Raw genomic sequence first — 23,466 nt, forward strand, 5'->3', positions numbered from 1 at the left:
AATAATCTATTAAAAAGAAAAATGAAATAAAACAATCGATTAAAGATTAAAAGCCTCCCTAAACAGGGCTGCCTTCAGATGTTTTCTAAAAATCTGGTAGCTGTTTTTCTCTTTGACATCTGATGGGAGGGCGTTCCACAGGGCGGGCGCCACCACCAAGAAGGCCCTCTGCCTGGTTCCCTGCAACTCGGCTTCTCGCAACGAGGGAACCACCAGAAGGCCCTCGGTACTGTACCTCAGTGTCCGGCCAGAACGATGGGGGTGGAGACGCTCCTTCAGGTACTATATACTGGACCGAGGCCATTAAGGGCTTTAAAGGTCAGCACCAACACTTTGAACTGTGCTCGGAAACGTACTGAAAAGGAGTGTCTTCAGTTTCTGGCAGAATGGGGGGGGGGGAGCCTTGATCATGATTATTCCAAGGCCATGGAACCACCCCAAAGAAAGCCCTGCCGATTGTTCCCATCTCTCAAATATCGTGAGATGGCTCTGAGAGCAGAGCCTCTGAAGCCCGTCCAATAAAATGAAATATTTGTATATTTCTTCAGAACAGAGGACATGAATCCTAACCCCACCGGTTAAGTTCCCTTCCCCTTTGAACTGCTGTTAACCAACATTTAGTATGGCTTTTCCCCTCTCCCCTTACTGTCTTCCACAGGCTGGTCAAATGACCCAGGTGGGCATGTTGGAACATCTCAAGTTGGAGAACGTAACACTCTCTCATCAGTTAACGGAGACTCAGCACAGGTCCATCAAAGAGAAGGAGCGTATAGCTACGCAGTTGCAAAATATTGAGGTAAACTTCATAGGAATTTTCTTTGGACTCTCTTAGTATTTCCTGTAATATGGGGATCTCCAAAACTTCAGAATTGTAATAGCTTACATAGTCATAATACTGCAGTCAGAAGACATAGTCAGATTACTGCAGTCGGAAGCAGTGTCTGGGCGGAAATTGCTAAAATGTCCAATTTTTTGATGATTTCCCTTAAAAATAGCTGGGGGGAGGGTGGTTGTTAAGGCTCAACTTTGTCCAAAAAAAGCTCAACAACTCTTGTGTCCGGATTTTCACTTTTTGAAATACGGCAACCCTATCATAGCTACATAAATACATAAATATTTGTACCTATAATCTGAAAACTTCCTTTACTTGGAAGAAAGATATGCTTTTACGTTTTTGTTTTTTAAAAAATGTGCATTAGCCTAAAACACAAGCACATAACAAGTGCTTGTTTGCATTCAGTTATAAGAGGCTGTACAATTATGTAACAGCTGGTAACAAATTGCACCTAAAGATGTGATCCACCTGGAGAAGGAACTGGCAATCCACTCTAGTGGACATAAAAAGGAGAAGCTTTGAGAAGAAAGTGAGAGTTTCCAATGCATGCTCTGGTTCATGGGGTCACGGAGAGTCCAAGACAACTAAACAAAACAACAAAAATCCCTTACAGAGTAGAAGACTTGGAGAGAAGCCAGGTCTCTGAGATATTAGTTGCCACTGCCTGTTTCCATGTGGATTGAAAAATCATCATTCATAGTTAGTGGGGCAAGCCCAAGGGGAAATAAAGAAGCAACACCGTTTTTCTGCCTCCCAGGGGCATTTGCAGTCTCAGTTTGCAGTACAGCACATGGTGCTCAGCAGTGGTTGTTCAGTTGTTAGCTTGCCCTCTGGTTTGAATATTTTTTAAATGAATAAAAGGACAACCTTGTCATAAAATACTTCCCCTGCCCCCTATACCACCCAAAAGAATCAGAATGCACATTATTTATTGAATTTGGAGGGGGTAATGTGGTAAGTGAGTGATTTTTTTTGGAGCAGATTCTGGATCATCTGGGTGGGAAATTAATTTGGGGTAGTGGGTTTAGTAGTTGAACTGATTTGGGGTATCTGGGGTGGGGTTTAATTTAATTAAAAAACTATTTGGGGTGATGAATAAGTGGAAGATCAACCATGTGTATAGTCTAACATCAACACTGGCCTGAAGAGTCATTACTTTATAGCTCAGCAATCTTGATAAAGGTTATTAAGAGAATGAAGGACTGGATTGTTTGATTTCCAAAACTCCTGTCTGTATTGTGTTGGCCACTTCCTCTTTCACTCATTAGAATCGTCTGCTTCTTCCTGACAGGCTGACATGTTAGACCAGGAGGCAGCCTTCTTGCAGATCCAAGAGGCTAAGACCATGGTGGAAGAGGACTTGCAGAGAAAACTGGAGGAGTTTGAGGATGAGAAGGAGCAGCTTCAGAAAATGGCGGATTCTGCAGCAGTATTGGAGCAGGAGCTAGAACAGGTATATGCAACTGGTAGAGCAAAGAGCTTTTCACAGAAAGCTTAGCAAAAGCCTATTCATAGTTTGCATCTTACGACTGGAGAGAAACAAAACTGGAAGCAGGGGATGCAGCCCAGCGAACAGCAGTTCTTTTTAAAGTGCTTTTGAAAATTCTGGTGGAAGGCAAATGATAGATAGATAGATAGATAGATAGATAGATAGATAGATAGATAGATAGATAGATAGATACTTTATTGTCATTGTACATAGTACAACGAAATTGAATGTAATGATCATGACGAGCCAGCTGTGAGGATAAGGTAGCTGCCTCTACCCATCAACCAGCCATTTGGTGGTAGCAGCAAAAGGCATTTTTATTTGAATACAGTTCTTCTCTCGCTTTCTAATTCCCACCACTGCTGCTTCCTAGAGTCTTCCATCTATTACACGTCTACGTTCCACATCGTCCTTGTTTTCCTACCACACTGGTTTGAAATTCCCGTTCCCTACTCCAAGCCGCATGAAAATTGCTGCAGGTCTAGGACAGGCATCTCCAAAGTTCAGCCCTCCAGATGTTTTGGACTACAATTCCCATCTTCCCCGACCCCTGGTCCTGTTAGCTAGGGATCATGGGAGTTGTAGGCCAAAACATCTGGAGGGCTGCAGTTTGGGGATGCCTGGTCTAGGAGGACCACTTACAGTAATTCTCCCCCCCCCCCCGGTCTATTGTAACAATTGCAATGTACTGTGCTAGAGGCTGTAGGATTTTTAACTGTATTTTTTATTACTTCTTTTGTTTCTTATACAGCCATACCTCTGGTTGCGTTCACTTCATGTTGCGGATTTTCGGGTTGTGAACGCGGCAAACCTGGAAGTGTATACTTCCGGGTTTCGCCGCACGCGCAGAAGTGACCTGCACGCTTCACACATGCGCAGAAGTGCTCTATCGCGCCTCGTGCATACACAGTAGTGGCACTCTACTTACGGACTTTTCGGGGTCCAAACGGCACCCCAAAATGGATCGTGTTCGTAAGTAGAGGTACCACTGTATAATGTATTACACCTTATTTATTTATTGAATTTACAGTGGTACCTCAGGTTAAGTACTTAATTGGTTCTGGAAGTCCGTACTTAACCTGAAGCGAACTTTCCCATTGAAAGTAATGGAAAGTGGGTTAATCCGTTCCAGACGGGTCCATGGAGTACTTAAATTGAAAGTACTCAACCTGAAGCGTGCTTTACCCGAGGTATGACTGTACTGTATTTTTCGTTGAGCTATCTGCCTGCTGCATCATGTAATGTTGAATTTACTGTATTTTTCAGTGTATAAGACCAAGTTTGTTTGTTTTTACAAAAAAAAGTAGGTTTAAAATTGGGCTAGTCTTATACATGGGTAGTGCTGAGGGGTGTTTTCTTAATTTGAAGTCCCCCCCAAAATAGGGGGCGTCTTATACACAGAAAAATACGGTATATACCGGCCTAGACCCAGGGGTCTCAGGGCAGTTCACAGAATAAAATCGATATAAAACCACAAAATACATAATAAAAATAAAAACAACCCAATAGCCCCCCACCTCACAAAAACACACATTTTAAAATGGCATAGGATGTAAATCAGATCAACCAAAGGCCTGGTTAAAAAGGAACGTTTTTGCCCGGCGCCTAAAGGTATATAATGAAGGCGCCACGCAAATTTCCCTGGGAAGAGCATTCCACAGATGGGGAGCCACTGCAGAGAAGGTCCGTTCTCATGTTGCCACCCTCCAGACCTCTCGAAGAGGAGGCACACGAAGGAGGGCCTCAGAAGATGGTCTCAGGGTCCGGGTAGGTTCATATGGAAAGTGGCGGTCCTTGTGAGGCATTGCGGTCCTGAGCTGTTTAAGGCTTTATAGGTCAAAACCAGCACTTTGAATTGGGCCCAGAAACTAATTGGTAGCCAGTGCAGTTGGACCAGGATCTGTGTAATATGCTCAAACGATCTTGCTCCGGTGAGCATCTTGGCCGCTGAATCCATAGAATGCAAGCCCAGGAAATGCCCTGTTCCTTCCTGCCACTGACCTAATCCCTTAGGGTAGCCAACTTGGTTCCCTCCAGATGGTTTTGGGTTACGACTCACACCAGCCCTTGTCAGCATGGCCAGTAGTCATAGATGATGGGAGTTGTAGTCCAACAACATCTCGGGGTACCATGCTGGCTACTTTTGCCATAGGTGGTAGTACTCTAGGTTCAAGTACGGGGAACCTGTGCTTGCCTAGATGTTGTTGATCTCCAGTTCCCTTCAGCCCCAGCCAGCATGGCAAACAGTCAAGGATGATGAGAGCTGTAGTCTGGCAACATCTGGAGGGTTTGTGGGTTCCTCACTCCCACTCTATAGACCTTAAGTGCTGGGTATGTGATGTGTGCATTCATAATGGGAGAGCGCCCTAACACATTTTCCCTTCCGTTTAGCTGAAATTGACATTGCATCAACGAGATCTTCAGGTTGAGGCTTTGCAGCAGGAGCAGCTGGACCTCATGAAGCAGCTGACTTCCACCCAGGAGACTCTACAGACCCGAGAACAGTCGCTGGGCGACCTCCAAACACGTTACGATGAGCTGGAGGCCAGGCTGACGGAGTTGCAGGGGGAAGCCACCTCAAAAGACGACGCTCTCCAATATCTGCAGAATGAGAAGATTGTCCTAGAGGTGGCTCTGCAGGTAGCCAAAGCCGGCAAAGAAGGACTCAAGGAAGGAGTCCAGCATTTAGGAGAGAGCACTGAGGCGGCATCAGAAGTTCTGGAGCAGCTGAGACAAGAAATAGTTGTAAAGTCAAGCCAGGTAATACACTTTTCTTAATTGCTTTTCTGCTCCTATAATCATCAACACACCTGTAGGCCAGGGCAAACTGCACAGCAAATCTTCACAAACCTTTTATAACAGGGATGGCCGATGTGGTGCCTTACAGGTGCCTTGCAGACCACAATTCCCATTATAAAAAAAATTATTAAATAATTTATATGCCATTTATGTCCCAGAGTGGCTTTTAAGCAACTTTCCTCTTCTTTTCCCCTGTTCCGACTGTTACTATTAAACGGCAAGTGCACTTTGGGATCATGTGCTGTAGAAATTACACCTGGGAAAATTCTTGCTCTGGATGCCACAAAACTAGTTCACTTCTCTAGTCCTTGTCCAGTGCCCAAGTAATACTGATATTATTATTTCCCCCCTCGATAGGTAGAAAATCTCCAGCTTGAGAGTGCCAGTCTCAAGAAGCAAACCCAGAAGGTCAAGGAGCAGTTCCTTCAGCAAAAGGTGTGTGTTTTAAAATACTGTACTTTTCCATGTATATTTTCCGTCTATTTTGGGGGACTCAAATTTAATAAAATGGGGGGAGGTGGCTCAGAGTTGTTGAGCTTTTTCTGTGGATGATTGCCAAGAGTTGTTGAGCTTTTTTGGGGGGTGGGATTGCATAAGGTTGTTCAGCTTTTTTTAGGGGGGGTGTTTTGCCAAAAATCGCTCACCCGCACAGAACGTAAAATCCGCCTATCATCTGTCCCCTCACCAGCAGAAGCTGCCAGTCACCTGCCCAATTGCTGCAGCATCAACCAATCAACACCAGCCCTTGACCAAGAACACGCCCAATAGCCACTGACAGACACGGCAGCAACCAATCAAACATTCACCCTATGCACTACCCATGTATAAGACAACCCCTACCTTTAAGCATGATTTTTAAATAAAATAACCTAGTCTTATACACAGAAAAGTACAGTAATAAAAATAAGTAAATAAATAACTCATAAGGATGTCAGCTTGTAGGGTGGCGCTGTGGTCAAAACCACTGAGCCTCTTGGGCTTGCTGATCAGAAGGTCGGCAGTTCGAATCCCTGTGACGGGGTGAGCTCCCGTTGCTCGGTCCCAGCTCCTGCCAACCTAGCAGTTCGAAAGCACGTCAAAGTGCAAGTAGATACAGTAAATAGGTACCGCTACAGCGGGAAGGTAAACGGCATTTTAGTGAGCTGCTCTGGTTCTCCAGAAGCAGCTTAGTCATGCTGGCCACATGACCCGGAAGCTGTATGCCAGCTCCCTCGGCCAGTAAAGCAAGATGAGCGCCGCAACCCCAGAGTCGGTCACGACTGGACCAAATGGTCAGGGGTCCCTTTACCTAAGGATGTCAGCTTATGACTGGGGAACTTAGGAGTCGAAATATCACCCTCCAGGCTTTTCTGTCTGGCTCTCAGAACTCTTCACAGACCATACACCTCACCAACCCTACTTCTCTTCCTCCTTGAGTGCTTGAATATGTCCTTGAACCTGGACGGAGAATAGAGGTTTGTTTGTGTCTATGTGTGTGTAGAAACTTGCCTCCTTTACAAAGGCAAAAATTTTCATTGGTTGCTCCACCCACTTTTGCCTGTGGCCACACCCACCAGTGGCCTTTGGAATACCGGCGAGAAGGGAATGTGGCTCTTGAACTGAAAAGGGGTCAGCACTCCTGCTGTAGTTTTATATAGTGTAATGGCTGTTAAAACGAGCACGCCCTTCTCTTAGTCCTGCCATCCTCATGGGCTCACTTGGTAGGGACAGGGGAGAGGGCCTTTTCAGTGTCTGTTCCCAGATGCAGGCACCCAGAGAATCTAGACTAGCTCCCTCCTTCACTGGCAGATGAACACTTCCTTGTTCCAACAGGCTTTTGGTAACTGACTGCTTTCAACGTTTTTAATACGTTTTTCTATACATATATTTCATCAGTTTTTAAAAATGGTTCCCCCCCCTGTTTTTTAGTGGGTCTTATTTTTAACTGTACAGTAAGTCTCCTTGAGTCCCATCATATATGTAATGATATATGATAATGATAATAATAAAGCTAAGCATATAAATTTCTTACCTAGGTGATGGTGGAAGCTTACCGGAGAGATGCAAATTCAAAGGATCAGCTGATCAGTGAACTGAAGTCCACCAAGAAGAGGCTGGACTCTGAAGTGAAAGGGTTAAGGCGAGAGCTGCTCCAGCTTCAGGGTGAAAAGAAATCCGTGGAGGTTGAAAACTCTAGGTTGGGGAAGGAAGTGTCTCGAGTTCAGCAGCAGATGGAGGAATTGGAAAGCCAGTTGCAAGCAGTCCAAAGAGAGCGAGATGACATGGAGAGAGAGTTGCAGGTGCAGATGTTGTCCTTCTTAATGTCCATAATAATGCTTCGGACCAGCCTGTTGGAATACGTAGACAGTAGCTATGCTGTGGACGTTTGGAGGGCAACAAGCTCTCCATCCCTGCTAAACTATGGTGGGAATGAGCCTAGCCCAGGGGTAGGCAACCTAAGGTCCAGGGGCTGGATGCGGCCCAATCGCCTTCTCAATCCGGCCCGCGGACAGTCCGGGAATCAGCATGTTTTTACATGAGTAGAATGTGTGCTTTTACTTATAATGCATCTCTGGGTTATTTGTAGGGCATAGGAATCGGTTCATTTATTATTATTTTCCAAAATATAGTCCGGCCCACCACATGGTCTGAGGGATGGTGGACCGGCCCATGGCTGAAAAAGGTTGCTGACTTTTCCTAGCCTTTCCCGAAGCTCTCATGATCTCCTGCTTCTCCCTTCAACATGGCCACAATGGGGAAATCATAATCTTTTACTTCCTTTACAATCATTGTTTAGTGTACTATTTGAAGCCTGTTTTATGAGCAGTGGTGGACTCTCCTTCCTTGGAGGTCTTCAAGCAGCGGTTGGATGTCCATCTGTCATATATGATTTCGTTGAGCTTGCCGGATTGCAGGGGGATGGACTAGATGTCCCTCGGGGGTTCCTTCCAACTCTACAAATCTATTATTATTATATTTAACAATGTATTATTTGAAGTCAGCCAACTGTGGCTTGAAGTTGCCTTGTTTCAGATAAACCATTGTTAAATTTAACCACAGTTCAGCTGGCAAAACAAGCTGTGGTTCATTAAAAAAACACAAGTGAGACCTTCCTAATTCCTCATGCCTGCAATGGAGTAGGATGGAGGGGAAGAACAGAACTACGAGACTGGGGGAAAGCAAGGCTCATTTCCATCATGATAAACTATGGTTTATAATGGGCGGTGCTGCCAGAACATTGACCTGCATAGATGTTGGAGTGATCTAGAAAGGCAGTTCATAAATTAGCATCCCAGAGTCAATTGGATTGTTTGTGGACCATAAAAGGCCCACAAATTAGTTTTGTTTGGGTTCACGCACTGAATGTGTCGCCTTTGCCAAGTATATAAAATTAAGACCTCTTTATTACAGAAGAACATGTAGCTTACAGTTCTCCTGTCCTGCTTTTCAGACTTTGCAGTTTGACAGAGAGCAGATGTCTGCTCTAGCTGAAATGAATGAAGTATTAAAACGGCAGGTTGATGAAATGCAGCAGGAAACCAAAATGTGAGTATGACAGATTACGCCTTGCCTAGAATAGCCACAGCAACTAGTACTCACTGATTTTGTTCATCGAGTGCCCATGGAGGGGGGGGAAGGGAATCTGCAATCTATCAATGGGGGCATATTCTTCTTTTTGCCTTTTATCTGGATTTCTGATTCCTATAGCATTGATTTCATTTGTCACATTGTGGTAATCTAAGAACAATGCAGCACCAAATTAGTTTTTGACATGTTGGGATCACAAACACGCACTATTTATATGGGAGTTGCTCTTTTAATTAAAGGTAAATGGGTAGTCTGGTGTCGCTTCAATTGCCTTTAAAATAAGATAAGCTTTTCTTGCCCAATGAGACTAAAAATGTATGTAAGGCAGATTTAAAAGCATAAAAGCCAAAAGAGTGGGTTCGATTCTTACAATATGCCTTTGTCTAATTGTGTGGTATGATTAATTTGCTTGCCTGTGTTAATGCGGTGCATGTTTGTGATCCCATTTGCTACTTAATCCTCTTTAGTACCAAACTACCGTGGAATTATTGTTGGGAACATTGCCAACGTTCTGCTTTTAATGCTGTTTGTTCTTTAGCATATGCTGTGTACCACTAATGTCATATCAGTCTTCTGGGTCAGATTCAGGTTGGGTTAAATTTAGAGTGATAGCCAATGTCTTAAGTAGACTCCCCCCCCCACCTTCCTCCTAGCGGGGGACCTACTCTGTTGCAACATCTGTGATGCAAAGCGTGGCAGGCTTAGGGTAGTCCTTAAACTAGCAGTTCAGAATACAGGCTGATATGACTTAAGGGATATAGCCCATTGGGGCTTAATGCAGTCCTGCTTTCAATGAGGCTTGGGCATGAGCTTGTGTAGGAGAGTCTAGATTAGGCCCTAGTAGGCCATGGTTCAATTCACCACTTGGCCATGAAGCTCACTGGGTGACCTTGGGCAAATCACTGCTTCTTGCCCTAACTCTAGTTACAGGTAGGTAGCTGTGTTGGTCTGATGTAGTCAAAACAAAATTAAAAAATTCCTTCCAGTAGCACCTTAGAGACCAACTAAGATTGTCATGCAAAATAATTCCAGAAATAGACTGGAAAGAGAAGTTGCTGAACTGCAACTTATTACCAAATTAAAACCATGGAGAGACCTGGTCTGAATAAAGACATTGGATTCTTATCTCATTATACTGTACATGATAAAGCTATCTTTAGCAATCTCAACCCTTGCTTTTTCCTGTAAGACCAATTGCAGTCGTTAACAGTCGTCAACAGGTTTACCACTCCTATCAGTCAATCACCCATTCCCACCACCCTTCTGAGTCATACTCCTCCCCACCCTCTCACTATATACAGTGGTACCTCTACTTACGAATAACTCTACTTACGAATGTTTCTACTTACAAACGGAGCTCCGTCCGCCATCTTGGATGTGGTTTAGATTGGATTTTTTCTACTTACGAATTTTTAGATAGGGTTGCTTTGACTTACGAATTTTTTCTCCAAATGCATTCCTATGGGATTCGACTTACATTTTTTTTTGGCTTACGAATGTGCATTCAGAACACATTAAATTTGTAAGTAGAGGTACCACTGTATAAGGGTCTGGTGACTTCTATTTCAGTGTATCTGAAGAAGTGTGCATGCACACGAAAGCTCATACCAATGACAAACTTAGTTAGTCTCTAAGGTGCTACTGGAAGGATTTTTTTTATTTTGTTTGTACATCATAGGTTAGTTGTGCAGATTAAATGAAGAGGGACTTTGAGAGAGTATTTCCTATCATTTCCCTAGTTATTATGCTGTTGGATTTATTTCAGAGTTTCCTGCCTATTTCCCACTTTGCCCATTTCACTTTTATCTGTGGTTTAGACCACAGCGCCACCCGCGTCCCTACTTGTTCATCTTAATGTGGAGCTTCTTTTTTTGAGTTAGTTTTTTTATATAACTTTTTTTTAAAAAAAAATTAACAATTACTTTCAGGGCCTTTACTGAACAGAAGCAAAAAATGAAACGGCTGGGCTCAGATTTGAGCACAGCACAGAAGGAGATGAAAGCAAAACACAAAGCTTATGAGAATGCAGTTGGGATCCTCAGTCGCCGGCTACAGGAAGCCCTCTCGGCCAAAGAATCGTCTGAAGCAGAGCTGGCCAAATTGAAGGCACAAATCTCTGACAGTGAAAACAGCCAGGCTGGCCTAGTAAGCAAAATTCCTGAGCATGCCTAACTTCACTCACTTAAAACAGGAGTGGGGAATTGGATCTGGACCAGTGAGTCAGTTGTCTATCTCCTTCCCTCACTGGAGACCACTGGTGGGTGAAGACCCATTTTGGGGGGGGGGGCTGCACAGTTTGAAATCAAATTGTTTGGGCAGATGCACAGCTGGCAAAACATGTCTTGCAGCTATTTGCAAGACCCAGTGGTCATTGAGTTTTGCAGAGCCCTTTCAGAGTGCCTTTCCAAGCACTCTCCAAGTTCTGAGAATCAGCTCATTGCTGGATTTTGCAGAGTGACTTGTGATGGACTCTGCATGACCCGAGTGCTTTGCACAGGGCCTGCAAAACCTCTTTTGGCTGAGCCATATATATATATATATATATATATATATATATATATAGAGAGAGAGAGAGAGAGAGAGAGAGAGATATAGAGATATAGAGATATAGAGATATAGAGATATAGAGATATAGAGATATAGAGATATAGAGATATATATATAATGGCAAGTGGGTATGGCCTCGCTGAAATGGCCTTGTGGGGCCTAATGTTGCTTGTGGGGCCGATATTCCACACCCAAACTTTAAGCAATTGTAGTCCTACCCCAACTGAGATGCCTAACTAGACTTACTTTGTCTTTTCGCCTTCAGGAACGGATTCAGGCTCTGGAGACAGAACTGGAGGTTCTCAGCCACAGCAAGATGGTCCTAGAAAAGGAACTGCAAGAAGTGATCTCGCTCACCAGCCAGGAACTGGAGGAGTACAGAGAGAAAGTCCTTGAACTTGAGGACGAGGTAATTGTGTTGGCTTCTTGTTATCATATATTTCCTTGATATGGTGCTACTTCTGTAAGCTGGATGCATGTAACCAGTTCCTGAGGATCAGCACTGGCCTAGATCTCGTTTAGTGGAGGCAGACTGGTGCAGAAACTGACCTATGAACTACAGCAGTTGTGTGGAATATATATCAGCCTGAGGCCCACATTCCTTTCTGGGCAACCTTCTGGGGTCTACATGCGGGTGGTGGGCGGGGCCAGAGACTAAAGTGGGTGGAGCCACAAATGTACATGTTAACGTTTGTACAGGAAGCAAATAACAAAAACAACAACAAAACTATTATTATTTGTACCCCACCCATCTGACTGGGTTGCCCCAGCCACTCTGGGAGGCTTCCAATATATATAAAAAATAATAATGAAACATTAAACATGAAAAAACGTCCGTATACAGTATATGCCCCTCTCCATGTAGGCAAAAATGAGGCATTATCAGATTTTAAGAAAAGCTCCCAGCCAGACATAAAAACACTCAAGGCAGGTGCAGTAGAGTTTGTGGCTTTGGAAAAGTACTGAGGGTCCGATAGAGAGACTTGGAAGGCTACATATGGAGCTCTGATTCAGATTTCACCTCTGCCATGAGCTCACTCTGCCATTGCTGGCACAGAAGGTCAACAGTGTTGGGCACCTGCTAAGGGATGCAGGTGGCGCTGTGGGTTAAACCACAGAGCCTAGGGCTTGCTGATCAGAAGGTTGGCGGTTCGAATCCCCGTGACGGGGTGAGCTCCTGTTGCTCGGTCCCAGCTCCTGCCAACCTTGCAGTTTGAAAGCACGTCAAAGTGCAAGTAGATAAATAGGTACCGCTACAGCGGGAAGGTAAACGACGTTTCCGTGTGCTTCTCTGCTTCGCTAGAAGCAGCTTTGTCATGCTGGCCACATGACCTGGAAGCTGTACGCCGGCTCCCTCGGCCAATAACACGAGATGAGCACAGCAACCCCCGAGTCGGTCACGACTGGACCTAATGGTCAGGGGTACCTTTACCTTTAAGGTCCATGCAGGGGTGGACTTTGGTAATCTTTTGTAATATGGCGCCCCGTGCAAGGCCAAAATTTGGTGCCCCCCAATGGATCTTCTCAGTTATGGGTTTTCTCAATTTTGCTCCCCCTTGGCTTGGTGTCCTGTGCCACCCACTGCCCATGTTCCACCAGGGCCCTACTGCTGTTTCCCAGCAGCCTCCTTCCTCTTCTGCCACTGCTCTTCTTCTTTGCCTGCTATGTACCTGCTCTCTCCAAATGACTATAACCTCTGTGTGCTTTCCCCTGTCCTATCTCTCCCCTGGGAGGTGAGTGCCTGTTCAGGCCAAGAGAAGGAGGGAGGTAAATATGCAGCAGTAACAGCAACCAGCAGGAGGGGTCCCCTGCTAAGAGTCTCTTGCCCAAGGGAACTTGCACTGCCTTTGGCAAATCCATGCTTTACAAGTCCCTTCTGCAGTTTGGGGGCAATCCTGCTCTGCCTTCCAGCATTGTCACATTACCATAACGTAGTATATGTGAAGCATCTTGAGCACTGAATAAAGCTGTACAAATGCTTGTTGTTGTAATGGCATATGTGGTGCTTGGGTTCAAGGCCTAACAGATTCCTTAGCCCTCCGGTTAATGCACGATAGCCAGTGCAACACTATGATGCTCTAGACTGGGCATTGACTTGTGGGTTTTGCCATGCGGGAAGCTCAGCTGTGCATCATAGGACATTGAAATGAATGCAGATGATGTAAGGACATCCTCCTTCAGGTCCAGACAGAACTAGATTCGCAGGTGTACCAGCTGAAGTAAACCTGATGCAACAGCTGTACCTTAAATTGTTTTGACCAGGATGCCTCCAGGCTCTGCAGCTTTACACAACACTTCTCAACTCTGCAGTTACACAAATATACTCGTTATCTCGCTTTCCTCCTCCAGGGAGAAGTGATTTTCTTTAACGCGTGATAATTTTTGAGTTGAAAACACTGGGAATTTATACAGCTCATTTAAAAAGTAGGAACTCCACAGATGACTGTCCCAAATCTTTTAGATTTGTATTTAAACAACCTGAAAAGCTGGGTTGAAAAAAATCAATTAAATCCTCTATGCTGTGCGTATCTGGGCAAGTATTCTAAACGGATACAAGTCTGGAATGCAGTTTGATTGTTTTACTTTGCTAGCTATATTCCTGTACCTTCTTCTTCTTTGGCGATCACTCATAGCCGAGTAAGATTGTCTTCCATAAACACGGTTTTAACAATGGGTCCGTAAGTGACTGTGGAGGCCAATTCTGGATCCACACGTCCTTCCCCAGTGGGGACATTTCTCTACCACCCTTTAGCCAAAAAAAGTTATCTGGGCAGTGCACAGACAAAAGATGGAACCAAGAAGTGAAACAAACAAACATAGTCATTTGTTGGTTGGTTAGAGCCTGGTGCTGATAACACCAAGGTTACAGGGTTGATTCCATAAGGGACAACTGCATATTCTTGCATTGCAGAGGTTTGGGCTAGATCAGGCATCCCCAAACTGCGGCCCTCTAGATGTTTTGGCCTACAACTCCCATGATCCCTAGCTAACAGGACCAGTGGTCGGGGGAGATGGGAATTGTAGTCCAAAACATCTGGAGGGCCAAAGTTTGGGGATGCCTTGGCTAGATTATCCTCTGGGTCCCTTCCAACTCTCTGATTCTAGTGTCGTATCCAGCTTAGTCCTACTCAGAATTAGACCCATTGACATTACCGGATGTAAGTTAGTCATGCCCATTACTTTCCGTGGGTCTCCTATGAGTAAGAATATAAGAAGAGCCTGCTGGATCATCCCAATTGACCATCCAGTCCAGCATCCTGTTTTCCCAGCGGCCTTCTAGATGCCTATGGGAAGCCTGCAAGCAGGACCTGGGTGCAATGCCACTCTCTCCTCCTGTGGTTTCTAGCAACTGGTGTTCAGAAGCATCCTGCCTCAAACTATGGCAGTAGCATTGGATATAAAACAGCATCTGAATAAAGCCAGCAACAGAAATGAAGCAAAGAACTTTAAAAGCACAAAAAAAATGGAACCCAGAAAGATTTTAATCTGTACTAGATGGGCCTCTCTGGACAATGCATTCCCAAACTAGGTGCCACTGCTGAAAAGACCCTTTCCCTAGAAGCCATCTGACAGGGATTTGAGCAAAAGTGCCTCTGAAGGTGACTTTAGGGCCTGCGTACTTCTAACAGATAATTCATTGGTTTATAAACATTTGCCCCTTTCAGCGTTTCTTCATTGTTTGCTACTCAGTGACATTCAGTGAGCCTTCAAAGTGATTCCTTTCAGTGGTTGCAATAATCGTTCATATTGTTCATTTAGCTTCAGGAAGCCAGGGGCTTCCGGAGGAAGATAAAGCGACTGGAAGAGATGAACAAGAAGCTCTCCCTTGAGCTAGAGCATGAACGCGGGAAGCTCACTGGTCTTGGCCAGTCCAACGCAGCTCTGCGGGAACACAACCGCATCCTCGAAGCAGCGCTAGCGAAGAGAGAGGCGGACCTGGTGCAGTTGAATCTTCAGGTACTCTGAGCAGTTTCTGCCTGGGCTGGTGCTATAAATCGGTTTCAGTCCCTTAGGTTCTCATTCATCTTGGTCAGCAGTCTGTGAATAGTACATAGAGGCCTTCTTGGTGGCTGCTCCCAGGCTCTGGAACTCCCTCCCTGGAGAAGCTAGACTGGCTCCCTCCTTGTTGTTCTTCTGTTGACCAGTGAAGACTTTCTTGTTCCAACAAGCAGACTTTTGGGAACTGACTGCTTTTAATGAAAGGGCTGGTGCTGTTCTGTTTTAATTGTAATTATTTGTATGTTTAAAGCAGATTGTATATATCAGGGGTCCCCAGACTACGGCCTGAGGGCCAGATGCGGCCCAATTGGCCTCCCAATCCGGCCCGCGACGACCCCCGCCGCCCGCTCTTACACCGCGCAGCGCGGCAGCGGGCTTCCAGATCATAAAAAGGCGCCGAAAATTGTTTGTGTGCATTTCCGGTGCACTTCCGGGTCGGGGGAGGCCCATACGCATGCGCACAAACGATTTCTGGCAATTTTTTTCGACCTGGAAGCGCGCCACCGCGCTAGTAAGTATGTGCGCGCATGCGCATGGGCGTACACTCCCCCGCCCTCCGGCCCGCTGCGCACGCACTCTCCGGCCCGCTGCGTGATCGGCGCGGCGGGCACCAGCCCAAAGTCCGGTAAGTCTGGGGACCCCTGGTATATATGTACAGTATAGTTTTAATAATTTCCATGTCTAATTCCCCCCGTCATTTAATCACTGTCAGCTCTAAGTGGTGCACAAGAGGCTCAATACACGAAGACTAAAAATGAGCTAAAACTCATTATAAAATCAGAGTTTGATTTAAAAGCCTGCTGGAAAGCACTTTAAATCAACCTCAACAGGAAAGTTGTTTCACAAAACTGGTCCCAGAATGCTGAATGCACAGCTCCTTGTCAGTAGGAACCGTACATCTGAACAATGGGGCATGCAGTTTGTTAAGGTTTCTGAGAGTTGTTCAGAGAGCCCTGTTCCCTTCACCGAGCTACAATTCCCAGAGTGGTTTAACAGCCAATCCCTCTTCCCAGGGTGCTGTGGGAACTGTAGCTCTGTGAGGGGAATGGGAGTCTCAGAACAACTCTTGGAAACCTTAACAAACTACACTTCCCATGATTCTTTGGGAGAATCATTGACTGTTTTCAAGTGGTATGTTGACTTTTTTCAAGTATGATGCTGCTTTAAAGAGCATATGGGGCCCAAGGACACCAGCTTTAAATCCTTTGTATCTGGAGGGTTCACCTTGTGGGTTTTGTTGATGGCCCAGGTCCAGGCAGTTCTGAAGCGCAAAGAGGAGGAAGACCAGCAAATGAAGCAACTAATCCAAGCCTTGAAGATGGCCTTGGAAAAGGAGAAGACAAAGGTCAACAGCCTTAAAGAACAGGTAAGAACGTGTGTGTGTGTGTGTGTGTGTGTGTGTGTGTGTGTTACTTTTCACCATGAGCATTTTTTTACGCTGTACAGTACTTTATTATTATTATTATTATTATTATTATTATTATTATTATTATTATTTATTATGGATTTTCTTGATTTACAGAAATATGTGCAATGTCTATCATAACATTTTTACAGATCAGTTTCATTTGTTGAGACCATGAGCATTTTAAGACTTGCCTGCACAACTGGGCAGAGGGCCCTGTGTGTGGTTATGCATATAAATGAGCAGCAGCCTTTAAGGACTGTTGCATGATTACGGTTAAATGGCAATGAGCTGTAAAGCTCTCCATTTCAGATCTTGGCTGAAGCCACAGGCTTAGTGGGCGGCCTGTGATACGCTAAGACCTCCCTAGTCCCTATTTCTATCTGCAGCAGGAGGATGTCAAAATTGTCACATGACAGGCTTTTGCTATGATTGCCAAGGTATTGCATGTAGGTTTTTGGACTACAATTCCAATCAGCCCCAGCCAGTGTGGCCAGTTGTCTGGGATGGTGGGAGTTGTAGTCCAGCAACATCTGGAGGGCCAAAGGCTCCCCAGCCTGGAATGCAAGAGAGAAACCGCAGGTGCCCAGTAATAAAGTGCAGAAGGGGCAGTCTCTAGTTGTAGGCTTGTGGTCTTTAAATACATGATGCAGCACACATGGGGGAAAGGGTCAGGGAAATGGATGGGGTAGGATTGCTGAGATATAATGATCTATACACTGATATGCTCTTTGCTGCTATAGGTTGCAACAGTCAAAGTTGAGGCAGCGCATAATCGCCGTCATTATAAAGCAGCTGCCCTTGAACTTGGCGAGGTGAAACGAGAGCTGCAGGCCAAAGAAGTCCTCATCCGGGCCCTTCAGGCCGAAGTGGACAAACTGCAGTGAGTATCACAAGGAAACTGAAGCTACATCTCTATTAAAAGTATGTATAGTTTGGCGTTTTTTGACGAGGTTCCATGGCTGCTTTAAAAAACCATATGTTTTAGGAGGAATTGCAAGGCCTCCTCATGGGTTCTAACACATAGAATCATAGAGTTGGAAGAGACCACAGGGGCCATCAAGTCCAACCCCCTGCCAAGCAGGAAACACCAACCTCCCACCTGGTTCTATCCCACTGATTTCCACACATTTGGGAGCCTTTATTATGCAGGGAGGAGCCTGCACAAGTGCAGAACTTCAGAACTTTGCCCAAGAAGTGGAGGTCAAGGGATGGAGTCAGGTGGCTGAGCTGTGTCGGAAGCCAGAATGGAGCACTGGTGACAGAAGGAAGCTGCAAGGATGCATTTGTCTGCCTTATCCCCAGCCTCCTACTGCAAAACAACACGGCAGTTCTCCTACTTTGTGATCCTTTGGTTGGTTACAGTCCCCCATTTTCATTCTAGCATAATTGCAACCTTGGTTGATAATGTATTGAACTAACTTTAACGTGTACAGTTTATTTTCTCTCCCCTCAGTGTCCTTGCTGTGCCTCCTCAAGAGAGGTGTGCTCTACAATCTGAGAGCTGCACTCCCCACGGTGGTGTGAATCTGTCTATATATATATATATATATATATATATATATATATATATATATATAATTATTTTAAAAAACTTTATTTCAGTTCTTGCAAACAATACAATAACTATAAAAACGAATGACACACAAAAAAGAGGAAAAAAGGGAATACAAAAAGAAATTCAAGATTTACAAAAAGGAAAGCAAAAGGTGGAAGAAAGGAAAAACACAAAATAATACTTCATAATACTCAATAATATAAAGCAAATGATACAAAACAACACATTACAATCAATACAATAAACATATTAATTAAAATTGACTCCCTACTGTTCATACATCACTTCCCTTTTCTTGCTTTCTTCTAATCTTGCTTTAATTTAATTACCAAATTCTATATCTAAAACTATTTCGCTATTTATATAAATTTCTATACATACCCCTCTATACCTTCTTATCCCTAAAATTTCTATAATTCCCTGCTCATCTTTCAATTTAGGCAAATCACCAAATCAGTGTTAAAATTTTCTTTAACCAAATAATCCTCTACATTTTTCCATTCCATTATATATTTATCTTTGGGAATATTTCTAATTGCTGCAGTCATCTTGGCCAAGTTCATGAACTCTACTAGTTTCTCCTGCCATTCAAGGACCGTCGGTGTTTTTCCCCCCTTCCAATTCTTAGCTATAAGTGGTCTAGCTGCTGCGCTGGCATATAATAATATATTTCTTTTGTTCTCTGGAATATTTTCAGGAACCATACTTAATAGAAATAACTCCGGTTTCTTTTCAAACGTCATTTTTAACATTTTTTTTTAATTTTTCATACACTCCGTTCCAGAATTCATAATTTTTCACACACTGCCACCAGCAATGGTAATAACTACCAATCTTATCCTGGCACTTCCAGCATTTATTTGAGCTATTTTTATGCATTTTGGCAATTTTAACTGGGGTTAAATGCCATCTATAGACTAATTTTAACATATTTTCCTTTATTCCTGTACATGCTATGAATCTTATTCCCTCTTTCCATAATCTCTCCCATTGATCGCTGTATACAGGGTGAATCTGTCTTTTTGTTCTAGAGTTGAAGATGGGAAGCATTCAGCAGAAGTATCCCAGTTCCAGGAAGAGCTGGCAGAAGCTCGTTCTCAGCTTCAGCTCCTCCAGAAGCAGCTGGATGAGCAACTTAGCAAGCAGCCTGCAGAAAACCAAGAGGTGAAGCATCCATATTGCTCATTCACTGCTTCCTTACTTGAATGTCGATCCAGGGGCATTGTTAGTGGTGTGACATTTGACATTTTCTTTTTTTCTGAGTGGGGAATGATTTGATGGGTGAATCTAGGTTATTAAACAGGGCACCAAATGGGTGAAATATGTTTCATTTAAAATTATCTAATCTAAAGATTATGGTGGGAGTGGGGGGATAAATGGGAGCAATTGAGGGCAAACTGAATTTATTTGGGAAATTAATTGGGAGGAAATGAATTTTAAAATGACTGAGTTGGAGTTGGGAGCAAAATAATTGAAAAATTTACCTGGAGTGGGAATTTGCCAGTCTGCCTCCTGCGGCATTTTAGGTTCTAGGTTTTGCTTCAATATGTATAAATTAGCAAATGCACATTTTATGCAAAATTGTGAGCTTTGCAGAGGCATCTGGTTGGGCACAATAGACCATTTAGTCTGACCCAACTGGGCTCCTCTTCTGTTTTTATTAAATCTCAATGGACTTCAATGTGATTTAATTGACCTGCAATATTACAGCTCCTTATGTAATTATATTTTGAAATACTCCCCCTCCCCATACACATTTTTTAGGTTGAAGATCTCAAGTGGGAAGTGGAGCAGAAGGAGAGAGAAATCCAAGCCCTGAAGCAGCAGTTGGACTTGACTGAGCAACGTAACCAGAAGGAGTTGAAAGGCGTACAAGCTGTTTTACAGGTATTTCATTGGACTGTCAGCCAGCTGTCATGGAAGATCTGTTATGAGACATAATAAGATGCTAATGAAATAAAAGGTTTATGAGTGTTCCAAGCCTCCACCAGAGTTCAGATAGTATAAGACTTGTAAGACTACGGCTGTAATCCTATAATTCCACATGGGAGTTAACCACATTGAACTCAATGGAACTTGCTTCTGAGTAGATAGGTAGAGGCTTGCCATCTAAAAGAAGTAACATCTTTCCTTTTTTTTGGAATGATCTTTGGTTAATGCAGAAGGTCAATGTCTCCAACAATCCTTCTTCATTCTAGAATATCAAGACAGAGCTGGAGATGGTTCGGGATGATTTGTCCTTAACCCAAAAAGATAAAATCATGCTTCAGGCAAAAGTGACCGAACTCAAGAATAGCATGAAGACTCTTCTACAGCATAACCAGCAACTGAAGCTGGACTTGAAGCATGGAAAGATGAAAAAGGTACTTGAGAAACATAATCTTCATCTGTATTTCATCCTTTTCCTAGAGAAAACACAATAATCTTAGTTTTATCATAATTAATTTGTAATGGTTCCTTTTTTGCAATAACTCTTCTCATCAATTGCCTCAAGCCCACTTTTTGTCAGAGACAAAAGTACTACATCTTCTGCATATACAGTGGTACCTCAGTTTGCGAACGCAATCCGTTCCACGGAGGTGTTTGCTCGCCGAAGGCACGCTTCTGCACATGCACGAAGCGCCGATAGAGTACTTCTGCGCACGCATGCACTGCGCAGATCACTTCTGCGCATGCGCGAGCTGCGCAGATTGCGTCTGCGCATCCGACGCCGCAGAACCCGGATATAAACACTTCTGGGTCTGCGGCATTCGTAAACAGAGGCGTTCGTAAACAGAGGTAGGCGTAAACCAAGGTTCCACTGTAATAGAATTGGCAGGGTTTTTTTTGACAGACTAGGATAGTGAGTATGTTCCACTGGTAAGCTTCCTGCCAAATAATTTATATTAAAAGAGTAGGGGCAAAGATGCATCCCTGTTTCATTCCTTTGAGAGCAAGGATGGAGTGGGATAGATAACCTTTGCTATTACAGCCCAAAATAAAAGGGTAAATACATGTAACCTTCCAAATTGTCCCCCAGTAACCATCTTGGAAATTAAGAGTCTTACCTCTAAGCTCAAAAGAGGCAACTCCCCAGGAATTGATGGTACTTAAGAAACAACAGCAGAACAAAGGGCTTTTCCCTGAGAACAGTTGAGCTATAAGAACAAGACCATTGGCTGTACCTCATCCTAGACCTACTGAAATTAATGGACCTAAGTGAGTAATGTCTATTAATTTCAATGGCTGCTTTTTATTTGAAACAAATACACAGTGGCATTTATGGCTGTTAAGCTTAAATGCCTGGTGAAGTGTTAGAAGCAGCTGTTGTCGTTTCGTTAAAGAAGAAGCAAGGTAAATTGAGACGTGCTTCATTTTATACTGGTCACAGACTGCAGCTTTTATTGGTTTGTAATTGTTGTACATTGAGTGAAGTGGGATTGTGCACACAGGGTAGGATGCACAGAGTGCCCCCCCCCCCGTCCCAGTACAAATGCATTGCATTATGAACTGCTTTGAACCATCTGTCTTGGCTTATTGAACTTTCACAAGCTGCAGTTAAAATAGGAAGCTTCTAATGAACTGAAAAACAGTTGTTACCAGCTTCGGAACAAGCCAGGATGTTAAGCTAACTCTCAAACCGTGGATTTATCATTGTGGCTTATTTCAAAGCTGATAGCCCTAAATTGGATGAAATGAGAAACGAATAATGAAATAATCTAAGCTGAACATTTATACCAGGCATCCCCAACCTGCGGCCCTCCAGATGTTTTGGCCTACAACTCCCATGATCCCTAGCTAACAGGACCAGTGGTTGGGGAAGATGGGAATTGTAGTCCAAAACATCTGGAGGGCCGAAGTTTGGGGATGCCTGATTTATACAGTGGCATTCATGGCTGATTAAATGTCTTGACCGTATTTGGGGGTCTAGTGAGAGCGTAGTCAATTTTTAAAGATTATTAAAAAATAATTACGCAATTACAGAAAATGAAAAATGAAACATCAAACGCTGAGAATTGTCTCTGAATACACCAACAAAATTTTGTCAAAGTGTATATGCTAAAACCATTATAATTTTAACAAGCACCAAAAATGCAGTGTATCGGCAGCAATTATGATCCGTAGCAGTTTATATAAAGGCAGAAGGAAAAGAGAAAAATAATAATTAAAATATGTGCTTCATACGTGCCAAACTTTGCTGTAGACCATAGGTCCTGTCCTACTATATGCCTCACTGTTTGTGTAATTACACAAACGGAAAGGGGCGACTTTATTAAAGGGTGTAGTCAATTGAACACAAACATTTTCTTCTTGTTCTTTTTTATCTGTCTGTCTGTCTGTCTGTCTGTCTGTCTGTCTGTCTGTCTATCTATCTATCTATCTATCTATCTATCTATCTATCTATCTATCTATCTGTTATTTAATAAAACTTATTTACCACTTGATTGTAAGAAACCTCAAACAGCCTACAAAAAAGACAGTAATATTATTGGTAAAAACGATTATAACAACTATTTAAGACGTTCAAAATTTAAAACCAGCAATAAACTAAATCCGCATTCTGGATATCTAGATCAGCTTGTCTAAACAGGTGCCAAAAAGAGTACAGTGAAGGTGCCTCCTATCACTAAGCAGGAGTTCCAAAGCGCAGTTGCTGCCATGATGAAAGATTGAATTCTTAAGAATTGTGCTTCAAGTATTCACAGTAGAGAAAGCGGCTGCTTATTGCATGTAGATTGATTTGTTTATTCTTTCAAAAAGAGAAAAACACTGAAGGGAGAGTCAAATCCTTCAAATCCGGTGACTCCAGTGAAGATTCCTGATTGCCCCGTCCCTGCAGCTTTGCTGGAAGAGCTGCTGAAACCTTCAGCAGCTGTGAATAAAGAGCCTTTGAAAAACCTCAACAGCTGCCTCCAGCAACTCAAGTGAGTAAAATCCTGCTGTCTCTCTGGTATTTTTTTTTTAAAAAACCCTGCCTATTACTACTGATAAATATTTTAGCAGCTTTATGAACAGTAACATGTTCTGCTATTAGGGTTTTCTTTTTCTTTTAATTACAGGTAGGTAGCCGTGTTGGTCTGAGTAGAAGCAAAATAAAAAAATTCCTTCAGTAGCACCTTAAAGACCAACTAAGTTTTTATTTTGGTATGAGCTTTCGTGTGCATGCACACTTCGTCAGATACACTGAAACAGAATCAACCAGACCCTTATTTATATTCAGAGGGTGGGGGGTGGGAATGGATGATGGGCTGATAGGAGTGGTGAACCTGTTGATGGCTGTTAACGAC

At 43.5% G+C, this 23,466-nt stretch overlaps 1 protein-coding gene across 15 annotated transcripts in view; it reads left to right on the forward strand.

The window, feature by feature from the left end:
* The window catches only part of GOLGA3 (golgin A3), a 52,054-nt gene that overhangs the window by 21,699 nt on the left and 6,889 nt on the right, over positions 1-23,466 (forward strand). For all 15 annotated transcript variants that reach the window (XM_035099324.3, XM_035099320.3, XM_035099314.3 and 12 more), the window contains 15 exons: positions 659-796; positions 2,127-2,288; positions 4,716-5,084; positions 5,481-5,558; positions 7,139-7,402; positions 8,554-8,648; positions 10,619-10,835; positions 11,503-11,646; positions 14,997-15,194; positions 16,486-16,602; positions 17,385-17,524; positions 19,231-19,363; positions 19,964-20,086; positions 20,398-20,562; positions 22,940-23,103. In XM_035099324.3, coding sequence (XP_034955215.3) covers positions 659-796; positions 2,127-2,288; positions 4,716-5,084; positions 5,481-5,558; positions 7,139-7,402; positions 8,554-8,648; positions 10,619-10,835; positions 11,503-11,646; positions 14,997-15,194; positions 16,486-16,602; positions 17,385-17,524; positions 19,231-19,363; positions 19,964-20,086; positions 20,398-20,562; positions 22,940-23,103 — 2,507 coding nt within the window. The remainder of the gene's footprint in view (positions 1-658; positions 797-2,126; positions 2,289-4,715; positions 5,085-5,480; positions 5,559-7,138; positions 7,403-8,553; positions 8,649-10,618; positions 10,836-11,502; positions 11,647-14,996; positions 15,195-16,485; positions 16,603-17,384; positions 17,525-19,230; positions 19,364-19,963; positions 20,087-20,397; positions 20,563-22,939; positions 23,104-23,466) is intronic.

The sequence above is a fragment of the Zootoca vivipara genome, chromosome 16 (genome assembly GCF_965207765.1).
Source record: "Zootoca vivipara chromosome 16, rZooViv2.hap1.1, whole genome shotgun sequence".
Taxonomy (NCBI): domain Eukaryota; kingdom Metazoa; phylum Chordata; class Lepidosauria; order Squamata; family Lacertidae; genus Zootoca; species Zootoca vivipara.